Genomic DNA, 26,430 nt, shown 5'->3' with positions numbered 1-26,430 from the left:
AAATCGTTTTAACATTCTAGTTTTAGGTTATAATTGGTCGTTTTAAGATTGTAAGAAATCAATTTAAAGTCATAACATCACTTTAAAACTATAAATGTACATTTGGTGAATTCAATATAAATAGTCTCATTGTAACTGTTTCATCCCTTAACGGAGTTCAATAGATATCAAAATTAGAGATATATCTTCCATAAACTAGATATTTGAATCTGTTTTTTTTGGAATTTTTTGGATGATTTGTTGGGTTTTTTTGACAAAATATTGGCAGGAAAATATAAAAGAAAATAAGAAAATATGACATTGAGTCAAAACATATTAAAATTAGTCTCATTTTATAAATCTGAAAAAATATGACAGTTGGTATATATATATATTCTTTGAAATTTATTTAATCAACAAAATAGTCGTTTAAATTAATAAACGATTATTCTTTCAACCAATTGCAGACGGGCACCTGGAAAAGCCCAACAGTGCATCAAGAACTTGTTGATTGTTGATTTCTTTAAGCCAATTTAATGCTGACATGTGCTACACTATTTGAAAAAAAAAAGGTGACTATTCGAATGAACGGATTGTCAATGATCTTTTTTGCCAACCTTTTCACCAACCCACCTTAAAATAGATCATCATTAAGAGTATATTTACTCTAGCTTGGTCACATAACCTCTAAATAAATCACTATTATTAAAGCTCTAAGATTTTCAACTTCTATGGTTTTTCTAAGCTTTTTCTACATAACCTGTATTTTATTGTTTATTTTTGTCATTTTCTTCAAACCTAATCACATATAATCTTTATAGCTTTCAAATTCATGTTATTTTGTTTAGAATTGGTAGGGGGTTAAATTTCTTCATTTTTATTGTTGAATTTCAAATTATTAGGGATGCTTTTATTTAATATTTATTGTATTTTTGTATCAAGTATAATAATTTGATAGCTTTGCATCATTCATCTTTTGCGAAATAAATCAATTAATGTACAATACTAAGCTTAAACACTTCACTCTTATCACACTATGATATTCTAAAGCTAAAGACAACATATTCATATTTACAAAATCAATTAATCAAACTATCAAAGTACTAAGTTATAACATCAAGATTGAAGATTTCAGGACTAATATTTAGTTAGTTTTTACTTCTCTCATTTCTACATTCGGATTTATTCACTTATTCTACTTTCATCTAACAGTTGAAGTTTTCATTGCCCCGTCTAGCAATGAGTCACTCTGCTTCATTACTCCGAACAATGTCAATGATCCAACCTTCAATCCAATCGATAATAAAGCCTCAAATGGAGATTTTTACTGCAATTAAACAAAAATCCAAAATCAATTATAAGTTTGAATTGATTCCAAACCAAAAAATGAACAGCAAATTGATTCAATGATCTCTTCATGAATCACAAATCGTAAAAAAAGCGAATTATGGTCGTCTTAGGCTATTCTTGGGCAAAGTTGGGCGAATCACGAATTCAAAAAGCGAATTAGCTTGCGAATTATGTTACACTGATCATAGTAAAAGAACTAAAGAATACTCTATTTTGAAATTAAGGAGGAAAAAGAAAGAACAAATCACATGAAAAGATAAACTAGGGACTGAAGAAAAGGAGGCATGACTGAAGTAGGGAGTTAAAAGTTTTCTTATGAGAGGGAAGCATAACGCGTGAGCAGGGTTTTAAAGTAGGGTTTTTTACAGGCCATTTGCATTACAGGACTATTTAGTTTTGGAAAGTCCATTTTTCATTATTTGGATGAGATTTGGTTTTGTTTGCTTTGTTAAACGTCAACACTGAAAACCAAACTAATTATGTTTTAACATACAAATCAAACCAAATTAGAAAAAAATAATCAAACCAAATTACTAATTTGATTTGGTTCAATTTGGTTTTCAGTGATTCACCTAATTAATTACACCCTAAGTTGATGACAATGACCATGACCGAGTTACACCACAAGTTGCAGGACAAAGAATCGTAGAACATACTAATAATACTCCCAAATTCAGCATCAGATTGCTGAACAAAGATCTATAAAACTATTACTAATACATCAAATTCAATATTGGATTGATACAAAAGAGGAGAGATAACACAAGCAAGTATCAATCTTCCTCTAGTAAACAAAACATTCAGTATATTAGGTGCAATCAGGGAAAAGTACGGAGGAACTAACCCCTGACAGGTGTATCTTTAAGCCTCAAAGGTGAAAGCTCCAAATTCTTACAATCCAAATCCCGACTAGGAGAACCAGCAAACCTTGGTGTTTGAGGACTTGGAGGAGCCGAAATGTTTAGAAACTCCACCTCTTCAATCGTCATAGAGGTGTCGAGCTGAATTAGTAATACATATACACTATCAGGAATAGTCAAATTATATAATCCAAGTTGCACAGTTGTTGGGAGCTAGGAGTACCAACCTCCAAAGTTGAGGACTTGTACAGTTGAGGGAGCTGAAGAGCTGAAGAATCTGAAATCGGATATTCATAAAATTTAAGAATCTAAAACCATCAATAGAATGTGAGTATCAGCAAGAACTTTCAATTGGGATGTTACCTCTTTTGAGCGCAACAGTTTCCAGAAAATAATCCATGCTCATATTCAATAATTGAGGATTTGCCTTCATGCACTCGTTGTGGTTATGCAGAAAACCTTCCCCTGAAGCAAAACTGTAAAGTTGCTCTTTCTTGAAAGCATAAACGTTCTTAATACAGTTTTTCTTGGATGAATTTTCAAGTACACATGGCTGCTTCGAGTTTGTTAAATCACCAAGAGGTTTCCTGCGAATTTTAGGTTGCACCACCTTTTCCGGTGCCTTTAGAGTATTGAGGTTCTTTACTGATGAATTGTCCTTTGCAAGCTGCTTCTTAGACTTAGTCATATCAGTAATAGCTTTCCTGCCCATTTTAGGCTGCTGCATCTTCTCCCGAGGAATAAATGCATATTCATCCAGGCTAATGGTTGGTTCAAAAGATGCCATTGATGCTCTAATAATTGACAATCGATTAAGTTCACTTATGTTTCAGACTGCAAACAAGTTTAACGAGTCTAACACAATAAGAAAACACATTGAAAACAACTTACAATAATTTCTTAATAAGCTCACACCTTTTGGTACTCTAGTCAACAAAAGAAGCACAAGGCATACAACGGAAGACAGCAGTATGAAAATATACAACAGATATCCAAATGTAGCAAATTTATCAAATTCTAGGAAAAAACTACACACTTACATAATATAATGGCATATATATTCCATTGTTATACCAATTTTTGGAATCTCATCTAGTTCATTCCTAAGAAGACTGAAATAAAGAACTGATATTACTCCTCTCCCTCAGGTTTCTAAATCACACGAACCATTTAAATTACACCATAAGTATGACAAGAAATTCAAATGAACAAACTAGTTCTAGGTTGCACTAACACCAATTCCATTTTTCAGAGGGGGATGGAACATAGAAATCTTAACACAATTATAGCGCTAGTATAACATCATTAGTGTCACCAAATCTGAAAATAATCAATTATCTCCAAGGCAGATATAGATAAAATACTTGTATTGAGAATAAATATTTATGGGAATTATTAGTCAAACTAAGAAAACAAGGTTAATGGAATAGAAACTTAAAAACATATTGTTGCCTAAAAGTTCTAAAGTGATGAAGAAGAAGAAATAGAAGAATTAGTTCCTTCATTCTGAGGGTAAATATTTACCCTAGTGGGATGGACGGAAAATATTTCTCTTTCCCCAAAATAAAGTCATTTATCTTTCTCTTTATTCATCTCACTCATACTTTCATCTTCCTTTTTAAATTCACCTCTACTTACTCCCATTTGAAAAAATTGACTTTTCAGAATTAAGTCGTCATACGCAAAAACACTCTGAAATTGCTTTTAAATCAAACTCAAGGCTACAATAGAGGTTCACAAAACTGGTCCACGAGAACTCAAATCTATAGAAATTTATTACAAATCATTAACAATAATATCAAACAAATATCCAAGATCACTCTTAACAAATATGCTGCCTTCAACAAAATTATTCCACCTGACACTGTATGTAACTTGAACTTTGGTGATTAATAAAGTCTCGTAGAATGATATCAATTACCTTTGATGGTAGGTCAAGGACCATGACAATATCATAGTATCTAAAGTTCAGTGACCATTACTGCAAATTGAATGCTAGTTACATAATTTGGGAAGATAAAATAGTATTTCTATAATATTAGAAAATATTTGGCTAACATCATCATTTTTAGTATGATGACAATGAAATTAGGAGGTAAAATGTCAAAATTTGATGGCAATAATCAAATCACAAGTGTAGCAGGTACGCATCCAATTAACCAAATTGGCATAAAATCTAGGACTTTTTTAATATAATAAAACATCATTAATAAAAGGAATAAATCTCCAGGAAGCCATGCTAGAAGAAACACAAGAATGACAATATCTACGTATCAGTCTGCACCATAAAAACCCTGAATCCCAACACTTTATCAAACTCTGCAATTTGCAGTTACAACAAAAAATTAAGTCAAATCCATAACTGCAAAATCCTAAAACAACATCAATTAAGATGCTTTCTTCCTAGGTGTACCTTAATTTTGTGATTGAAGGAGCAATCATTTGTTTTATTCTTCAGATTTTGATGTAAGTGCAAAAAATTGGGTTTAGGGTTGCCGGAGGGAGAGCTTCTCAAAGTTTTATTTTGATTTTACCCTGCTTGAGGTGTTTAGGAGGCCAAGAGAAGAAAATTTTCCGCTAGTGAAAATCAAAGTAAAATCAAACATCACAAAAACAATATACTACTAGGTTCAAAATAACAGAATCATCGAAATAGGGTTTCACTTTGAACGAACATCCAAAAACTACAAACTCAAAATTAAGGGTTTAGAATTCAGATGAAAATTGAAAACTAACAATTCCAATATCTCATAGAAAAATAGGATAGGATAACTTTGCGAACCGCGGTTGAAATCAACCGAAAAAGGGCATCATCAGCTTTAGTAAACCCTAATTTATACTACTCTAGAGAAATTTCAAGAAAAAATCGATAATCATCATAACTTGAGCAGTGAAATTGTTTAAGAAAGATAGGAAAACCGGGAAAATAAAAAGAAAAGGTACCAGTACAACTACGAGGAGATGAGAAGAACCACAAATGTTGAATGAAGAATGGCGATGCAACCAACGATCCAATTCTTTAACCACGACAAGACAACGTATTTCTTGTTCTTGGACAGTAATGAGTAACCGTCTAACCATGAATGCAGAATATTTGATGAAGGAAGTTGCTGAAGAAGGTCTATTTGGTTTAGTGTTTAAGTGTCCGAAATTACAAGGGACTATTTCCTTTCTAATTTTACCCAAAATTACAAGAGACTATTTCCTTTTCTAATTTTTATGTTTAATATATTCGATTGCAGTAGATTTTAAAAAGTTAGCAGTCTTAATTTTAACTGATTTAGTATATGTTAAGTGTTTATAATGTTGTTACAGGAGCATTATAATTTTTGAAATTATAGAGTTTTTAAGAAACTAGTCAATTTTTATTTTGCCTTTGATATTAACAATCATTAATCATAAATTTTATTAAAAAATATAAAAATCGACATGACATCTGCACAAGAGATATGTCAAATATCATTAGCTTATAGGAGGCAACAGATTACATTATTTCAATATAAAAATAGCAAGTCAGTATTAAAATAATACTACACTTCTTACAAATTACAACCAACTTTTTACTAATTGGAAAACAATAACGTAACTTTAAATATATAATCACACATCTGATTGATATCAAATATAGTAATTTATACAAAATTATATATTATATACTTTTAAAAATAATAGACAAGGTTTTCATATATTATCAAATAAAAAGAATAACTTCATTACCCCCTAATACAGAGATGAAATATTATTACATTTAGACTATTCATTATGAATAAAAAATAATTGCCTTGTTGGGCAAGATTTTTCTTTAAAATTATGAAAACTAATAACTATGTTGCACTATTTATAGAATTATATATGTGAAATTATAACTTATAACATAATTTCCATCATCTTAAGTGCACATAAAAATTTCAACTAAAATGAGTCAAAATTCTTGATTGAGTAACAAAGGATTAGGGCAATTTTAAAAAATTAAAGCAAAATTCAACACATATGAGAGTATAAAGAAAAATAAAATCACAAGTGCAATTCTTCTTTTTCTCAAACACGAAAAAAAAAGATAAATTATACATTTTTTGATATTATATTTTCATGACTTTTTTAATTTTAAATTAAAGATTTTAATATAACACTGTTAACATTATATGTGATAGAAAATCTTAATTATGACACTATTAATATAACTTTGCAATTCAGTTTACACATTTCAAAAATTCTTAATTTATAAAGGAAGTATGATATAATTACTCCTAAATTACATAAAGTTTAATAAAGTGTATATTTGTAAATGACAAAATATACATATTACCCAAATTGAATATTTATTAATTAGTATTAATAGTTATGTTTTGATTTTTAGTCATTTTGAATTGAGAAAAATTATACACTTGTTATATCATTTGTATTTTGATCAAATTGATTTTGAGGTGTAAAATAATCAAATTCTAACATCAAATCTTCAATTTGAGTAGAGATGAATTTCGAACAAAGATAGCAAAACAGGGTGCAATTCGAAGATGAATGAAAATGCGTGTTATTTGGGAAACCGTGCGTGATTAAGGAAGCTTTATTTTTTAGGATAGCTACAAATATAAAAAACATACAGTTTTACGATGATTTAATATACACTATAATTTTAAAATAATCACTTGTAACTTAAAGAGCTCACTCACGATCTCAAAGTTATTAATTATAATTTAGAAGTAATCACTTGTAAATTTAGAGTTATCACTTATAATTTTAAAAGTGAACATTTTTTATTACTTTAAAGTGATCACTTTATAACTTTAAAGTGAGTGATCAGTTAAATAAATAAACTAATTACACAGATTTTTCTGGTGATGAATCATCTCAGTAAAAAACTAATTCAAAAACATTATAGTATCAAAAGTATATTGCAAGATAGAAGGTGAGACTTTTAACTCCTAATATTTCAAATATCACCTATATCAATCTTATGTCCTCAATATTCATGTGTTGAATTAGTAATTAAATGATTTTTCTTTCCATCTTGTAATAAGGATTTAATATTCATAACTTATAGAAAACATTAATTTTCCTTTTGTTTATTTGTTAGGGGTTTACCAGCCTTAACCTAATAAGAATAAAAATAAAAAGTTAGAAAATAAAGAATACTCTAAGTATCAAATTTTATATCAGTCTCACAAAAAGTCCTTCGTATAAAAAAAAATTCACTGTGAATGACTATTAAAATTAATATATACTGGTTTATGTAATCGACCTCAATTTTTTAGGATCAAGGGTTTATATTCGAACTTGTATAAGAAACACAACTTTGGCCCAACTTAAAAAATTATATCTACAATGATGAAAAAGTTAATATATACACAAAATCTGATTTTAATCCAACTCAAAAACTCAAACCATAAGCCGATTTGATGGCAAAAAAACAACCAGTCTTATGTGAGACCATCTCACCATGAGACGACATCAAAACAAGATGTTCATCAATTAAAAATTTCTATTATTTAACTATTTAAGCCAAATATAATACATATTTCCCTATTGACACCGTCTCATACGGCCATACGGGAATATTTACGATAAAATTGCTGTTGAATAAATAAACCCTAAAAAGAAAAAAAAAGGAATTACGGTGACGGACATGGTCTTTGTGTCCCCAATCCTGAATCGTTTGTCAATTCTCATCTCCTCCCTCATTCTTTTTTGAGAATAAAAATTAAGTCTTTCCCCACTCTCTGCCGTCCCCCGTCGTTACTTTTCTCTGTTGCCATCTTGGCCGCCGCTTTTTCTCCGTCAACCATCGTCTTCTCCCTCTTTTAGATTCCCTGCTCTGCTGATCTACTTCAGGTCTTTCCTTTATTTCTTATTGAAATCTGAAAACTCAGATATTGTGTCTGATTTATTTTGTTCAGCTTTTGATTCGTCATTTTCAAACTCAATTTTATTTTGTAATTTTATTGGAGTTCGTTTAGTTAGTTACTGGTGTTATTCAAATTGAACTTTGGTGGAGAACGAGGGGTTGGAACTTGGAATTTAATTTTTCGCGATCATTTTATTTTTTTGTATAGTCTCATTTAAATTTTTGTTGAATATAGGCTGATAATCTGAGTAAGATTTGAAATTTGGTGTTTCGAAGTATAATTTTTTGTAGGATGATTACTTTATAGTTTGAGTTTACTTCTGCCACAAAATTGTTCATTTAGTTTTGACTTTTTTTTTGGGTTGAATGTGGTTACACTGCGGAATTTTATGTATCTGGTTTTTTTTATTGCATATATTAGTTTTATGCTGCTACTAGAAGTTATTCTAAAAAATGTCTTTTTTACATAGGAAAGAAATCGATTTTTTTTTATTTTTTTTATTTATAATTTTAGGGATGAGTTATCGTTTCTCTTTGACCCTGTTGTTTGGTCTTGAATGGTTTAGAACTTAAGCATCGTTTGGGGTTTCGGATTAAGCTGTTTTCTTGGAGGTTTTAAAGAAAGACTCAGCTCAAACATGAATGTTGCCTTGTTCTGCTAAGGCCTAGTATCTGGCTTGAATTTGGGCGTTGAATCGATTTTGTTTGTTCAACATCATGGAATTTTCAGTTTGTGATTTATTTTTCGCTGACAGCCTTGATTGAGAGACTTTGTTGTCATTCCTGTAAATATTTGACCTACTTTTGGTTCTAACTGAACTAAAGAAGGCTGTGTTCTAATGCTATGAATAGAAATGAAGGAAATCTGCATAGTTTGTCAAAGTGTACGTCCTTGATGGGACATTAGTGGTTGAGTGTTGTGCCACCATAGAATTGGCCATTTCCCCTCACCAGAACATATATCAACTGATTGAAATATGAAGAAAATGATGTAGCTTAAATGGGGGGACGGGTAAGTGTACATCTTGATTTGAGATTTCTATTTCAATGAAGTCTATTAATGACATGCATTCTCTATAAGATCATCCACCGTTTAGAAGTGGAAAAATGTTTATTTTTTACATGATGTGTCATGTATATTTTATTAACCAATAACCATAAAATACTGCTCAGGGATCCTTGTAATGCATCGAGTAGGCAGTGCAGGGAATACCTCTGGTTCGAGTCGCCCTAGGAAGGAGAAAAGATTGACATATGTTCTTAATGCTTCTGATGACACAAAGGTATGTCTCTGGCATCTTTAGTTGTGTTTAAATCATTATCACATCATCATTGAATTTCCTAATTGGTGCCTTCATAGGCTGGATTTCTTGTGCGTTAACCATGAAAAATGATACTCTATGGCACCCTCTTTTGGTGATACTTTAATTTTGACATTATTTAGTATGGACATTATTTACAAAATATACATTTAGAAGAGACTTGATTTCTTATTGTGCATTTAGATTTAGACGCTCTTCTTAGACGACGACAACAATAAACCTTATTCAACTTGAGTGCACTTTCGGTGCATTTCCAATGTAATGATCTCCAAAGTGACGAATGCCGAGTCTCATATGGGTGTATATTTTGTTAATGAATTAAAGTCATAAAGGGATGAGTTTTAGTTTTCATGTCTTTGTGCATCTTGCTCTTTCTAAAACAAAGGTGCATCCTTACATGTTTGCACTAGGACCTCAAATCCTTTTAAAAGCATTTAACTTTTTTCCAAGTGTGTTTACATTTGAATCGATCATGAAATAGTTTATAAACAAATGTAAATGAACTTTTATATAATTGAACTTGAAAGTATCTATGTATAGCTCAATATTTTGTGTTTTGAGCTGGTTGCAGTATTGTGTTGACTAATTTCTCTTCTTATTTAGAAGATTTCTTGCTTTTTTCTTAGAATACTATTATACAAGTTAGAAATTGACTATAGGTTGCCTTCCTCGGGGAATTTTACCATCTATTGCTTACGTCTTGATAGGTTCTATGGGAAGAATTCATGTTAGAAAATTTTAATTTTGCCACTTGGGTTTTGTAGATTTAGTTACCTTGTAAATGTCATTTTTCATCTTGGTGTTTGATTCTCTTCGTCTTTCATCTCAAAATTCCAAACTATGCACAAGTCGAACTAACTTTTTCTTCCAACAAGGTCATGTGTAACAAGATGTGAATTCTTTTTCTTTTCATTTTTCTAAATTTTTAAATGAATTACGAAAAGAAACACACAAATAAAAAAGACTTTGTTAACTTTCACTATAGTTATTGGGTTAGTGTGGTATGCAGTTTTAACTGTAGAAGCTCTTTGATATAGCCTCTTTAAAAGATTAGCTTGTTAGTTTTAGTTGGAGCGTATTTGCAAGTCCAATTAAGGGAATAAGATCAGTTTTTTGTTGTTGCCTTGTGTTGGTGAATATTGTGGTTGGACAATCAATTTTATGTTCCATCTCTCTATCAAGGAGTGCTCTAAAGAGAATATGGTTTCCTATTTGGAACATTAGCTTGTAACTTGAATGTATTTGCAACGTCAAAGAAGAAAAAGGTGTAGATTGTGGTAGCTTTGTGTTGGAAAATTTTCTTAGTGGTCAAACATGTTTAGCTATTCCATATCATTGAGGTAAAAAGGTATGGAGGGTATATGGTTGTCGAAGGAAAGGTCACCTTGTGTTACAATAAGTGTCGCCTTGTTGGTAAATAGACTTGATCCCAACAGAAGGTGATGTAGAGGACAAATGGGTGTCAATGTGATGGATTACATATGGATTGTACATGCACAAAATTGCGCTCTTAATGCTAGCTCTTGGAGGTTAAACATCAAAGGTGGCATCATTGTTATCAAAATCAAAATTTCAATGTATGATCCCACAATTTTAGGATCTATGCGAGCAATTTGAATCTTATGTAGAATTGTAATGTTGGTAGACTTTTGCGATCCTAATAGGAATATAATTTTGAGTGGTAGGATCATCGCACTCCAATCTAATAATTTTAGTCTCAATTATACTTGATTTTACTTATTCATGATCTTTCACTATCTTTTCACCTACACACACAGTCATATATGTTTGTAAAATTCCGTAATTAAAATTTTGAAAAGTGAAGTTCTTTGTTGTTATGAAGTTTTAAACTAATTATTGAATATATTTCTTCATTTCATTCCTTACAAATAAAATTAAAGAATTTGTATCACAATTTAAAATTTTTTAAATGAATAATTTGACTACTGGATAAATATATCAGTCTATTTAAGTTTATTTTCGATTATGCAGATTATCCTTTTAATCGATTTCAATTAGAAACTTGGTCCAGCTAACTTTGGGGGGCATTGCTCTTTTTTTCTCCTTGGTCAAGAATGTGGCTGGAAATGGGGATCATGTGGTTTTGAGAAGAGTTTTGGACAAGGGAACAACACCCTTCAATATCCTCTTATAATACCTCAGATGAATTACCATGCATTTGGAAACCTTTTTTTAGAAGGAAATTTCATTAGTAGCACTAATTCACTTGGGTATTCTTTTGCCTATTGTCCTGAAATATTTTAGTATGGAAGATGCTAATTGGCGACTGCCACCTTCCAGTTACATCACTTGTCATTTTCTGTGGCCTATAGCTAAGAACTCTATTTTGCAGCTGCCTCTTAGTTCTATTTTGATAAGTTTCAAAAGCCGGAGAAAGCATTGATACAACTTCTAGTTTAGAGAAGCTATGTACTCTTAGCATATTGCACTTTGAGACTTGATAGCTGTAATATTGTGCTGTGTTCTCATGTGTGTAAAATATATTTTGCTGGTGGTGAAATTTGATGTGAGTTTCGTTTTTTTGTTTTGACTTGGTGACTAATCTTTGGTGAATTTTTTTCTTTTATGGTATACTTTTGTACATATTTGGTAAGCTAGACCACCTATTGTCTTTTGTCACTTACAATTCCATCATGTGAGTTTGAGGTGATACGAATGTATATGAGTTAGTTGTGGTTGCAGTTTGCCTCTTTCTTTTGGTATTTTGTTTGTGATTTTGTTGGAAAATGGAGTGTCAGAGCTCTACAGATCGTGTGTCTATTTCATGCCTTCACATGAATGGGTTATTTTCTAATATTTAATTTTTGGATGTCTTCATGCCTCAGGGCACTTTCAGACTCTTATCCTTCTTTCGAGAGGAACATGAATCAATGTTTTTCTGTTAGCTTGATTTTTATGAACTTTTGTTCTATCACTTCGTATATCCCATTTACCTTTGATGAAAGTTGTCTTACTACTTTGACATTTTCCCATATTGATATATTTGACCTTTCTTTTAAAGAAATCTTTCAAGACTTGTTCTTTTCGTGTCCTTCCACTTTTCATACATCACATTTTAAAAATTTTCTTGTGTATCTAAATTTGGTTGCTCACTTGTTGCCTTTTAGCATTCTGCCGGCATAAATTGCTTGGCCAGGTTGAAGTCCAATGAATCTGGTAGTAGTGAGTTCTTGTTTACTGGTAGCCGTGACGGAACGTTGAAGAGATGGGCTGTTGACGACAAAGCAGCTACTTGCTCTACTACTTTTGAATCTCACGTGGATTGGGTATCTTCTTCTGACCTTGTTTGCTATGTATAATAGGTTTCTAATGTTCGACCTAATGTTGATTCTGTGCACCTGATTACTTTTTTTTTTATATATATGTCCATCTTTCTCCCCATTCTGGTGTTCCAAACTATAGCTGTGAAATTAATTTTGAAATGGAACTTATTAAGGGACAGCAAAGCAAAGAATTAGGAAGAACTATTTTGATTCTCATTTGAGCGGAGGTTCTTTTAGTTTATTTCTTGTATGCTATATTTTGACCAATATTTAACTGTGTTATATGCACAGGTAAATGATGCTGTCCTTGTTGGTGATCATACACTTGTGTCTTGCTCTTCGGACACTACTCTTAAGGTTGGGCATGCTTTACAATGTTGTCATTTTTCCTAATTTTAAATTGTGCTTGTGTTTTGTATTTTAGCTAGGCTGAATGCCTTTGTATTTGACCTGTGCTTCAGACATGGAATAGCTTGTCTAATGGTGCATGCACGAGGACTCTGCGTCAGCACTCAGACTATGTTACCTGTCTTGCTGCAGCAGAAAAAAATGTAATATCCTCATTTATTTTGCATACTAGAAATACAAAAACTGCTGATTATTTTTATACTATTTACTTTATTACTTATTACTTAATAATGTACAACCTAAATAGTATCTAGATTTCCAAAATCTTTCCAGTCATTTCCTAATTCTATAGTGTGTGTGCTTTTTAGATAAATACTGTTGCCTCTGGTGGCCTCGGTGGGGAGGTGTTTGTTTGGGATATCGAAGCTGCACTTGCTCCAGTTTCTAAGTCAAATGACAGTATTGAAGAAGAGGCTTCCAATGGAATTAGTGGTGGTGGGAGTAATCTGCCTATTACCAGTTTGCGCACAATCAATTCCAGTAATAACATCTCTTTGAATTCTACTCCAAATCATGGTTATGTTCCTATTGCTGCCAAAGGCCATAAGGAATCAGTGTATGCATTAGCAATGAATGATAGTGGGACTATTCTTGTTTCTGGTGGAACTGAGAAGGTATGGCTGATGCTTATGTTAGTATCACTGTTTACCTTGTAATGGATGATGTATGAGTGTAGCAAAGATAACCGAGAAGATTCATCTAGCAAGAAATATTCTAGGAATAAATTATAATTTCTGTTATTATGCTTTGTATGTGAGAAATGAAAAGGAAGAGTAGTAGTATATACGCAAGGGGAGAGGAAGTATTCTATTTTGCTTGGAAAAAAATTACAATGTGTTTTTTCTCATTGGGAATTCGGGAAAACTCGAAATTCTCTTACATTTTAGCAATCATTCTCCTTTTCTAATATATTTTCTTTTGCGTTACATGTTTTTACAAAAGCACTGTTAAGTTTGTCTTGTAACCACATCTGTCCATAACGTTAGTTTTTGCTCAAATTCTTCTTTGATCACTGAAACTTTGCAACCAGTCAATTACACAGCTCTGCATGAAGCATGAGAATGACAATTAATGCTGATTTTTAAGTACATGTAACTAGGATAAATGAACGATCTATGGTGTAGAAGTTAATAACGCTGAAGCCTATGAACATAAAATGATTTTAAATAGTGAAAAAGCTGTTATATTGTCTATTACTCTTGTTTGACTATTGGCTTGTAGTCATACTGGAAACTTTGACTGTATAAAAATACTGTTCTCTGAATATATTAATATTTACTGTTCTACTGTGTTTTTTAGTTGTCAATTTAGTTCCCTTCCAACAATTCATGTTTTAACGCAGGTTGTGCGTGTTTGGGACCCGAGATCGGGTTCGAAGACCATGAAGTTGAGGGGTCACACAGATAACGTTAGAGCATTGCTCTTGGATTCTACTGGAAGGTTTGTGTACTGAGATTTTACTTAGATGGTTGCTGAATTATAATTTGGATCGTGTGGTCATATTCAAACCATATCATCATATAATTTTGATATTTTAACAACTATGAATGGATATTTTGTCTATGAGTATATCCTGCAATGTCTGTCTTTTTACAAAGTATATATTTTTCTTTGAATATGTTTACCTCTGGGCTGTTAGCCTGAAAATGATTGATTCACTTTGTGACACTTTTGGTGTCTGTCAAATATTTCCATAACATTATCCCTAAAAATGAAAAAATCTTTTTCTTTTAGTTGACAAGTAAGGTTTTTGCAAGTAGATTAGCATTTGATGATGTTATTATACACAACCTTTGCTAATTAGTCTGGTTTACAGTTTGTAAGAGTAGAAGTTACATTCAGTAGTGTTTTTTATGAGGCTTTTGTGTTCAATTAAAGAATCTTGAAGGAGTTTTACTTTATGGATCTTTTGTTTGTTTTGCGGATCTTTTAAGCTTGCGAATTGCTGGTCCCTGGTGTGTTTCGAAGCCTTAGTTTTAATTGTAAGTCAGGAGATTAGCAAAGATCCTAATATTATAATCCACTGGAAGGTCTTTAGCCCTGGGTGACACCATTCATTACTTCAATTTCCATTGAGGTTATTTCGTTTTCAGTTTCGCTCACTCTTCTCTGTAGCACTGCTTGGCTATTTGTTTTCAGGAGGTTGTTTTTACTGGTCCTTTGGAAAGAGTCTTCGTTGCTATTTGCTTGTTTGGTATCGGTGATTTAGAAGCTTACTTGTGTTTTCTATAATTTTAGTGTTTGTGACATGCAACAAGATTGGAAAACTTGATCTTGAATCACTTGGTCTCCATTACACTCGTCATTTTTTCCTTTCCTATTTTATTCTCTTTCCAGTTTCTCTTGCAGTCTCTCTCTTGCACCACCTATCAAATTGATTTTGGAAGTATGGTGTAGACCTATCTATTGGTAATACACGCTGGATGAAGGTTCTTGGGACACTCTTGATTTTCATGGAGGTTATAGCTGACGTTTATTGTGGAATTGATTCAACTTAGAAATTCTTATATCTTACTTAAAGAGCCGGACAAATTCCTTCATAAATTTGGTTGCTTAATTTTAGGTGTAGTTCACACTAAAAATAAAATAAAACTGTAGTCAGTCAGATGTTTGTTAGTTGTCACGTCATTTACACTTTCTATTTATGAAACGCGTTCAAGATTTTTGTATATGCTTATATACTCGTGACATTCATTTTATCATTGTTTGTTTTGATCATTCTCTTTACTATTGTGAAGCATATAGTGACACAGTTCTTTCTTTATGTAGGTTTTGTTTGTCTGGCTCTTCTGATTCTATGATCAGGTATGCTTATGTGATCTGTGACTTTCAACTTTCCTTGTGTGTTCTGTTGTGCATGTGTTATTCTCATTCCTATTAAATTTTCTGCTGATTAAATGCTAAGACCAACTCTTTAATATCTTATTTTCTTTTCTAGTAGTCCAAGGAACATTATTTTTTTAAATCTAATCGAGCTGGGTCAAAGGACTTCTGCCACAGTGTCATTCAAGGATCTCTTGTTTTCTAGGATTATTTGTTTCTAAAAGCACAATTTTCTTTAGTGTATGATGTGATAAATCATCCAATAGTTGGAGTAAGAATTTTATTTTGATAATTTTCTGAGATTATAGCTAGATCAATCTGCTGAGGCTCTATATTAATTTTGTTCATGTGTGTATCAAAATGATGTAGTTTATGTATGTTCAGCCATTCTGATTTACTAAAAAACCGGAAAGAACACTTGGCAAGTTGGTACAATAGAGTGTCAAGTCTTGTTATGTGAGCTCATAATTTGTCCTTTCTCGTATACTGGTTCTTCTAGGGGTTCCAAGAAAAAGAGTGAAAAAGGCAAAAATATGTGATACTTTCTCAATTCATTTTTAGTTGCACTATAATCTTAATGAAATCGCGCATTTTAGAGAAGGGCTGCAATAATATGAATGGATGAAGTTTAGCCAATCTGTACAGTAGGAGCACTTTAGTTGGACAAATAGATTACCATTTAGTTCTAGTTGTCTTTTTTTTTTAATTGTTTATTAAACATGGTTTTATATTCATAGGGATTTTAGTTATATTAAAGCGTGATGCCCTGATGGTATAAAAAGAGGCAACCTTTTACTGCATGTGGGATATTTTTGCAACTGCAATAGACCAAAGGGAAACTTGTTAGTGGTATGAGGTGTATTTAAAGAAACAAGGAAGAGACTTGTTTTTGGTGTTATTTTAGATTTCTAATTACAGAACCCCCCAAAAAAAGAGGAACAGGGGTCATTAGCAAACTTTTAAAGTGATAAGGGAAAATTCAAAATTCTTAAGAAAAGGTGATACATGGGGTTTTGGATTAGCATCAGCATGGACGCTGGTTTGGGATGTAGAACTTTCCTTACAAGATAATAATCAACTCATCACCATTTAAACCACGTATATTTCTTATATTAAAAGGCTGAAATAAATATTTATAAAGGATTAAAAGTCAAGGTACCTTTATAAGGAAAAAAAATTACATATCAAACCAGAACCTTGAATCGTCACAGTCGAATAACTCTTTTGAACCACTGGTTGCTTGAGCTCAAATTGATGCTACTAAATACGTATTGTCCTGGAGCATTTACAAGACAAAGAAACTGACACCCTACACACCACACAATTACCATATCAATTTGCGTCACATTAAGTTTTTTCCCTTTTCCTTTCCAAACCCCACAAAGCCTAGCCAATTAAGCACGCCCGTCACCTAATGGGTAAATTCTATGCTCCCAGTACAAACTCAGATAGCAAGCAACCTCCTCCAAAAGGTAAATTTCTATAACTTGACGAAGAAAATTATATAACACGAGAAGCTGTTGACTCGGCAAAGCAGATATATCTGGTGACCTAACCCGAACCTATATCTTAGTACTTCTACAATTGCCTTGAACAATCTGTCAGTAGAAAAGAACTTTCAAACTCGCTTTTGATGAGATTTCTCATCGATATCCATCACAGATTGGCATTTGCATCTTGTGAACTCACATCCACCCAATTACTAAGAACCTCTACTCATTATCTTAGCATACTCTTTCCCAAAGTGAGAATAAGTACGAGCAACCTAATATTCCTATATAGGGATTTACAACCAACCTCTAGTAGAACTAGGCGACGTTCTAGATCTCATCATCATCTAGGACACTACAACCTCTAGTATTGAAACAAGTAAACCATCACTTAGCTGTAGGCAAGATGGCAAATGCTCTGTGGACAATTTTATAAATTGATGAGAACCGAAAATTGTTGTGCATGACCATGTCAGCTTCTCTTCCACCATCTCTTGTGTCTGAGCTTCCGTAAGGTCTCATTAGAGACTGTGCCTAATTATCATGTTATTTATTAGAGGGCTAACATAACATATGTTACTCAACTTTTCTTGGAGTCGATGTCATGCCTTGGAAATGGCCACACAAAAATACAGTCAAAAATTACTTTGTTTGGACTATATAAGAGTGCCCAATTCGGATTTCGCGTTGTGCCGTCACCCAAAATATGGGGTAAGTGTCTTGAGAAACAATTTGCATAACAATACCCTTTTTTGATAGGATTATCATGAATACATGCTTCACAGCAGTTTCCTTCATCATCCGTGGTTTTTAGTTTTTATATGGCATCCACTCAATTTTAATCCGTGTGAACTTTAATTATGTGTACGCCATTAGCTGTTAAAAAAGGTGTGATTCACATTTTTCAAGTTCTTCCTAAGTATCAGTGTTCTACTGTTATATCATCTGATTATTGTCCATGTTGACCTGTAGACTATGGGATCTAGGTCAGCAGCGCTGTGTGCATTCATATGCTGTTCATACAGATTCTGTCTGGGCTCTTGCCATCACAAATTCATTTACTCATGTCTACAGCGGTGGAAGAGACCAATCTGTGAGTATTTGTTAAACCTAGTATTGGAAAAGCATTGTCGTACCATACTGTTCTTGTTTTGAAATTCGTTTTTCTTGTTTCAGTTATACATGACGGACTTGAACACTAGAGAGAGCATTTTGCTTTGTGCAGAAGATTACCCAATTTTGCAGTTGGCACTGGATGATGAAAGCATATGGGTTGCAAGTACAGATTCTTCGGTTAATAGGTGGCCTGCAGAAGGACACAATCCTCAGAAAATGTACCAAAGAGGAGGTTCCTTCTTGGCTGGGAACCTATCATTTTCAAGGGCAAGAGCTTCCCTTGAAGGATCCACTCCTGTATGGTCTTCATGCTTCTCATCATTTCTGAATTATTCATATTGTTTTGAGAGCATTTTGATACTGTTATTTTGCCTCTGGCAACAATAATTTGCATTAGGTGCTTGGCATGTTAAGAATGGTTTTTTATGTAAAAATTAAAGAAATTGGTCTTGATTGAATTAGTATATCAAAGATTTCAAGAATAGAGTTCTCACTAGGCTGACATAAAAGCAATTCATTTTGTTGAGTTTGTATAGAAGTTTATGAAGTTTTTGCGGGATTATAGAAATCCAATAAAAACTTTTTAGTTTCTCCCCTTCTAAGTTCTGAAAATTTTGAATTATTGAATGGTCGAGATGCAGGATTGGTCGTTTATCAATCATTTAACTAAATAGGCAGATACTTATATCCATTTTAAGCGTTACATTCTACATTTTACCTTTCTTTTTACATATATGAGATATGAGAACTTTGTTTATATTTCTAACCTTTTTTGAGCCTCTAGCTTTAGAAAATGGTCTCTATACTCAGCTCACTGCTTATACATCTTTCAGATTCCAGTATACCGGGAGTCAACACTCAAAGTACCTGGAATTCCAGCGATTGTGCAGCATGAGATATTGAATAATCGAAGGCGTGTTCTTACCAAGGTAGATTATCTTACCTCATGTCTGGAAGGGGACATTACTTATTAACACTCTCTATTTCTTTTGAATGATTTCCTTATCAGAGTTTTATAGCAGGTTAATGACTTAATTGTTGACTTTCCTAATGGCAGGATACAGCTGGTTCTGTGAAACTATGGGAAATCACAAGGGGTGCTGTGATTGAAGATTATGGCGAGGTGATATTAATTTGTTATTCACTTTGCCGCTAATCATAATAATACAATAGCTTTGCACATTTCTTCATAGGCTTCCTTGGTGTGTCCTCAACTAACCTTTTAATTATCAGAATTCTTACTGCTACCTGTTGGAGTGATGAAAAGAAGTATTTTTGGAAAATGTGCATTTTATTTTCCTGTAATCATACTTTTGTTCGATTGATTATTGTTTCAGGTATCATATGAGGACAAAAAGAAGGAGCTATTTGAGATGGTGAGTATTAGAATGTATTACTGGATCCTATTATACTTGTGTTTTACTTCTTCATATATATGAAGTTTTTTTGGTTCTATAGGTGAGCATTCCTACATGGTTCACTGTGGATACCAGGCTAGGTAGTTTGTCTATTCATTTGGATACACCACAGTGCTTTTCAGCTGAGATGTATTCTGCTGATCTTAACATCGCTGGAAAACCTGAGGATGATAAGGTATTGTCACACCTTCAATTCCATAATCTGATAATTGTATGCGCATCCCAGATTATTGTTGACAGACTACACTTGCTATAATTTATCACGACTAAAAGAGAAGTTTTCCTTTAATTTGCAATAAAGGTAGAGGATGTCTCTTAGTTTTGGTATTATGGAGAAATCACTTTAGATTGTGTTCATATATCTGTGTTTGGCTTTTGGATTGTTGTAATGTAGTTGAGCATTGTGGCATAAATCGGAAAACATGACAATTTCAAATAATATATGTTTTACTTTGAACATTATCTTTCGATTTGTCGTTTATACTATGAAGTAAAATACATTCAAGTGGGAACTTCAAGAGGTCAGAAATACATAAATAGTCGTGGCCTTCACAAAGTGAATTGGAATTTATGATTTAAATATGACTGGGATGAAAGATATTGTAGCATGTACTCGAAAACACTTGCACATACTAACAAAATAGCTGAGGAAATATTTATGCTGAGAAATGCATTGTCATTTTGCAGGTCAATCTAGCTCGAGAAACACTGAAGGGCTTATTGGCTCATTGGTTAGCGAAAAGAAAACAGAGATCAGGATCTCAATCAACAGCGAATGGTGAAGCTCAATCAGTGAAAGAAATCTCCTCCAGAAGCATGACCCACTCACGAATTGAAGTTGATGGAAATGCAGAAAATGATTCAATGATATATCCTCCATTTGAATTTTCTGCTGTTTATCCTCCGTCTATCATTACTGAGGGTTCTCAAGGGGGAGCATGGAGGAAAAAGATAACTGATTTGGATGGCACGGAAGATGAAAAGGATCTCCCTTTTTGGGTTATGGATTGCGTTTTAAACAATCGTCTACCTCCTAGAGAGAATACCAAGTAATATTTTGCTATATTGTTGCTTATACATTTTGGTGGATTAGCCAAATAAGAGCTAAATTCTCATTTCAACTTGAGTCACCTGACATGCATTGTATTCTCTTTTCTTGGCTTTCTCTGATATTCATGATTTCTATTGGAATGGATTGGATAACAAAATATAGGAATTTTGAATAGCCTGTCTAGTCTAGTTTCTTTTTTTTTTTTTTCCTTGATAGAGATGTAAGACGGAAGTTTTGAAAAATGAAGTTTGGAAGCTGTATGAAGGGAATAATTGAACCAGGTGTAAAAAGATAAATGCTACACTTGAAATGCACATTATTGCCCCTGTGGGCTAGGTTAAGTTGACTGAGGAACGAGGCTTCATTTGCATTCATGCATCCTGAAGCGATATCCCCATTTGGAGCCAAAGTAATATGCCTAAAAGAAGACTGCTTTGGGCACTTACTGTTGTCATTTATTGTAGCTTTCTTGCATCGTCAAGTAGTCTGTTCGTGTGACTTTTGTTCAATAAAAGCTTGTGATAGATGCTCATGCGTTTGGGTCTTCTATTATGTAGGTGTAGCTTTTACTTGCATCCATGTGAAGGTTCCACAATCCAAATCTTAACCCAGGGGAAGCTGAGTGCTCCTCGTATATTAAGAATACATAAGGTCAGTGTTTTACTGTGTTCTTGTTAAGCCTATATTCGATCATTATTATAAGACAATTTGTGCAATAAATGATAAATCTCATATTATTGAATGCTAAGTGTTAGAATTTAGTATTAAAATGTTCGAGTTAAATTTGAATTCTACTTACAACAGCACCTTTTCGTTTGTAAATATTATTATTTTTCAAGTTTTGATACCAACGTTGCGTGAATTTGTAGACCAGATCTGATGATGTTCTTGAACTCATGGCTGAGTAAAAGTATATAGGTGCTGTGCAAACTTTTTCCCAGGTTTTGAAAATTTTGGCTTTGAAATATAAAATAGCTGACTTAGTAGCCGCCGTAAATCCTTTATAAAGAAATCAACTTCTGCCTAGTTTTGTTTAGGAACCTGTATCTTTATTTTTCGTTGGAAGGAGACAAAGGGGGTTGGTGAAATAATGACGTTCCAAAGGAAGTAGGAAAAAAAAAATGCAAATTGTGGTATTTAGAACAAGATAGGAAGAGAGAGTTGGTATTATGGTGGATCAGTGGATAGACAATGATGTGATAGAGGTGTAAAATTAGTGATAGAATTATAAGGCTAAACCTTGTGTATGGAAGAGAAATATCGAATGTCATTAGCATATATGCACCTCGAGTTTGAATGATGCGGTGCTAAAATCCCAACATTAGGACAATTGTAGAACTATATTGTTGGTGATGTGAATAGTCATGTTAGCTAGTCACAAAATGACTTTGACAGTGCCCGTCGAGGCCTTGGATATGGCATGGGAAATGAAAAAGGAGAATTTTTGGATTGTGCACAAGCATATGATCCTCATGTGTGGTATAGAAAGCGTGAAACCATTTTGCGAAGTGGAGCGAATACTACCTATGACTTCAACTAGGATAAATGATGAGTCATTCCTGTAGTCACCCAACACACATTTCTAGTCCTCTATGTTCGTATGCATTGAAACCCACACAAGAGAAAAATTAACGGACAAGGAAGAATCATATGGTGGAACATAAAATAGGAAATGCAAAAATTTTTGTTGCTGGAGTTGTTGAAGAAGCTGATCAAACAAAAGAGGAGGATGCAATTATAACCCCCGCAAATATTTAGAATTTTATCACTTGTGCGACTGAGGACATTCTAAGAGAAGTAAAGAGTGATATGGTAGTGAGTAAGAATACAATATGGTGGGATGAAGAAGTGAGAGTTGCAATAGAAATGAAAGATGTTATTTAATTCTAGGAAAAAGTCAAAGTGATGAGAATTTCGCAAAATATAAGGAAGCCAAAAGTTATACAATAAGTTGGACCAAAGAGAAGGAACTTTTTTTTGCAGGATGCCCAAAAGGTGCCAAAACACTTGGCAATGACATTAGTAGGGTGAAGTGTGTCAATCAGAAACAACATAACATTCTTGTCGATTCCTCTGTTATGTTGTGAACCAAAATCTCTTTTTTTTTCTAAAATTAGAATTAATGCATTGATAAAGAGTCATACGACATTTACATCAGAATTCACAAGCAAATACATAACAATAAGATCAAATAACAATCTAAACAATAAAGTGCTAGAATAAAGAATTAGGGGGCTTACCATCAACCTTTTAGTAGTCCCAATATTGACAAAGATGATTGGAGTTCGAGAGAAGAGGAGAGAAGAGAGAGGGGAGAAACCAAAGCCTAGATTTTAAAACCTAATACGGCTCTTAAATTCACTTTTTTTAACTAGTGAATCACCTAATCATTTCTAGCCATATGACAGATCTTCTTTCATGTTTGCTTTCTTCTCTCGCTTTTGGATGCTAGTTTGCTGTCAAAGTGTGCCATTGTATCAAAATAATACATTAAAAAATAATTTCCTCCTTTTCTATCTTGAAACTAATGAGCTATGCTTGCATCAAGGAGTGATGTTTTTGGAGATCCACATTTTAAGCTTTATCTACTGAATGGAAAATAAATACATATTGCATTTGTTTGTAGAGAATTCAAAAGATGAGGATTATCATCAATTTGAACACTAAATCATACTACAAAGTGTTTATCTGACATTTGCCGCATTGTTGGACATCATGTGAACTAGATGTCTTATAGTTATATGATTCTTTTCTTTTCCCTTCAGTAAACAAGAGTTATGTTTACATATTACTTTTCATGTGTCCACGAACAGTGATCTATTATTTGTTCCTTGCAGATTTTTTGTTCCATTTATGTTCAAGGTGTACAGAGATTTTTTTGGAGATGCTGTTCATGATTTCCAAAAGGTTTAACCTATTGCATATTTTTTCTCTCGTAGGTTGTCAACTATGTTGTTGAAAAGATGGTCCTTGACAAATCATCGGATGGCGCGTCTGGTGATGGTACGTTTGCTCCAGGGTTAGCTGGTGGGCCCTTGCAGACTGGAGCAGATGGATCTCTCCGTAGACCCTGGCAGCGGCTAAAGCCTGCGATTGAGATTTTGTGTAATAATCAGGCAAGTTATTTTCAAGCAAATAGTAGTTCCACACTTTTTGTTGTAGGTTTTTCCGGTACCTGTTGATCTAATAAACTTGCAATTTGATGTGAGGAAGAATCTGTGGGTGCATCCGTGCATACTTTCATTTGAAGTGATGTGTCCGGACTCTGGACCTTAGAATTGATTTGAAAAGTAAATTTACAACCATTTAAATTTTGATGCATGACAGTGGTTTTTAGTGAAAGTTGTCGGGTTAGGAAATATTCAGCCTCCTGTTGTTAGTTCACCGTTTGTGTGTCAAATATGGAAGTCACACTTTTTGTTCATACAAGTTGAGGATACCCAATATTTCTTTCACAAGTGATACCCATTGTTATGGTAAATTATGTTGCGTATAACTGATTCATTTTAATGACCCCTCTTTTTCCAGGTATTATCTCCCGATATGAGCTTGGCAACAGTACGAGCTTATGTATGGAAAAAACCTGAAGATCTTGTACTTCATTATCGTGTGGTGCAGGGAAGGTGACTCTACTTTAAGCCATAAGGTGAGTATTATGCTGAAGTTCTTTTCTCCTTTAGCTTATCTACCATTAAAATGTTGAGTGTGGTAGTTGAGCTTCTTAGGTCTATTGCTACTGCCACTTTTAGATTTAATTTAGGTGATTGCATCCTTTGGTTGATGGTGATGATATTACTTAAATATGCTTTACATGTCACTTCTGTTACTATAGAAAGGAAAGTGAGTGATCATAGGCAACACTTATTTTCCTTGTCATCCTCTTGATTTATATTGGTTCTTGTAGCTGACCCATATAGTTGGTATTGAAGGCTTTGGCATTGTTTTATCCTCCACAGAGACTCTCTTCTGCTTTTTTCAGTCCCAAATTATCAGTTATCAATTCCATAAAGAAACTTCTGCCGCTTTCACACTGATTGCCCTTTCTGATTTGGTGTTTGAAATTTGATTGTTTTTTATCATCAATGATTTCTTTTAATATGCTACACATATTGCCTGTTCATTTGGTTCTCTTTTGCTTGTTGGTCACGTCTACTGTGTTGCTTTCACTGTACTGAATCTTTACAAGAAGTCTACTTGGACAAACAATGCAAAATGGAAAGATTAGTATAGATTTGCTTCTTATGACAAGACTTTCATGTCTTAATTACTGAGTAGTAAATGCTTAACTACTGCCTGACCATAGTATTCTGGTGCATATTGCATGCAGGATTAGAGCTTTCAAATGAAACGGATTGCAGTGGAGCTAGCTAATAGGTCATAGTTGACATCCCTTGGGTTGCTTATATTAATTGGGATATGTCGATCGCTTCATTGTAAATTGGAGAAGAAATTTGATTGCTGAATTTAGCATCATTCTCCGTATTTTCTTGAGAAGCTCTTGATTGGCATTTTCATTGTCAGAAGCATTGCAAAATCCGAAGCTCATATATTTGCAGTACGAGCTTCTGACTACAACCTGTTTTCGTGGAGACTGCTTGCAAAATCGAAGAAATTCTGTGTCTTGTAGAGAACTGTGAATTTCTATAGGAGTGGAATCAGGAAGATGGTGTCGAAAGCCTTGTAGATTTGTAACTTAAGGGGGTCTCAGTTATAGGAAATTTTATTAAGGAAATATGTGTTGGAAATAAATCGAAGTTCATTTGTCTGCACAGTTTATTTGGTATATATTTACTCTATTTCTTAAGCTTTTTGTCAGTCTTTCGTGTACATTTCTTATAGAAGTTTGTTTTAAGTCTGGATTTACATGGAAGGACAACCCAAATGTGGTGCCAAACTTTTCTCCTCGAGTATGCTGACGTTGTTCAGCTGTTAGCCTGGTGCGTAGTGTGTCGACAGGCAATTTTGTTTCGGATGAATGTTTACCAGGAGATTCAAAGGAATCGAATGATTGGTGAAGTCATGATGTTAGGCAGAGGAGTCGAAAGTCATCTTCATACTTGTATCTTAAGTCGAAAAGCTGGACCGTAGTTGTCAAAGGAGCAAATACTCGTCTAACATGGAAAATTTTAAAGTTAAGAGGGTCTTGACCTATATTCTAGCCATCCACCTTGGCTTTTCGGTCCGTCCACCCCTTTTTTAAATTGAATTTTAAATACTTTTTTTTTTGGTAGTTGTTTTTTTTATGTATTTCTAAAAGGTATTTTTTAAAAAAAAGTATAGCTATTAAAAAAACAAAAGGTAGTAACTAATATGTTGAATAGAAATTAGTTTAGAATAACAAGAAGTGCCATAGAAAATGTAGCAAAATGGAAAACAACTAATGTCATACACAAGTTTGACGATATCATTATAAGTATAATTATCAATTTAACAAGTAAATTTTCATATAAAAGGTCATCAATGATGTCAAAATTAGGCTAACACCCT

At 33.2% G+C, this 26,430-nt stretch overlaps 2 protein-coding genes across 3 annotated transcripts; one reads left to right on the top strand and one right to left on the bottom strand.

Annotated features, from left to right (window-relative positions):
* Positions 1-998: 998 nt before the first annotated feature.
* On the bottom strand, positions 999-5,331 carry LOC130797238 (uncharacterized). 2 transcript variants are annotated; one of them, XM_057659756.1, is made up of 5 exons: positions 5,133-5,331; positions 2,553-2,983; positions 2,417-2,466; positions 2,174-2,330; positions 999-1,306 (listed from the first exon to the last, which is right to left on the bottom strand). In XM_057659756.1, exons 2-5 carry the CDS (start codon positions 2,974-2,976, stop codon positions 1,290-1,292), a joined length of 648 nt encoding a protein of 215 aa, XP_057515739.1. In that variant the 5' UTR covers positions 2,977-2,983; positions 5,133-5,331; the 3' UTR covers positions 999-1,289. The 2 variants fall into 2 exon arrangements, with proteins under 2 accessions (XP_057515739.1, XP_057515738.1); XM_057659755.1 differs by having other exon boundaries at positions 2,553-3,023; positions 5,133-5,330.
* Positions 5,332-7,753: 2,422 nt separating this feature from the next.
* Positions 7,754-25,747, top strand: LOC130797237 (uncharacterized). The gene is made up of 19 exons (XM_057659754.1): positions 7,754-8,018; positions 9,205-9,314; positions 12,482-12,640; positions 12,929-12,994; positions 13,099-13,188; positions 13,354-13,659; positions 14,388-14,485; positions 15,815-15,850; positions 18,331-18,451; positions 18,535-18,771; positions 19,308-19,403; positions 19,532-19,597; positions 19,812-19,850; positions 19,933-20,067; positions 20,580-20,941; positions 21,501-21,594; positions 23,883-24,059; positions 24,472-24,589; positions 25,271-25,747. Exons 2-18 carry the CDS (start codon positions 9,216-9,218, stop codon positions 24,568-24,570), a joined length of 2,280 nt encoding a protein of 759 aa, XP_057515737.1. The 5' UTR covers positions 7,754-8,018; positions 9,205-9,215; the 3' UTR covers positions 24,571-24,589; positions 25,271-25,747.
* Positions 25,748-26,430: the final 683 nt, after the last annotated feature.

The sequence above is a fragment of the Amaranthus tricolor genome, chromosome 12 (assembly GCF_026212465.1).
Source record: "Amaranthus tricolor cultivar Red isolate AtriRed21 chromosome 12, ASM2621246v1, whole genome shotgun sequence".
Lineage (NCBI taxonomy): Eukaryota > Viridiplantae > Streptophyta > Magnoliopsida > Caryophyllales > Amaranthaceae > Amaranthus > Amaranthus tricolor.
This window is presented reverse-complemented; position numbering and strand designations above follow the sequence as displayed.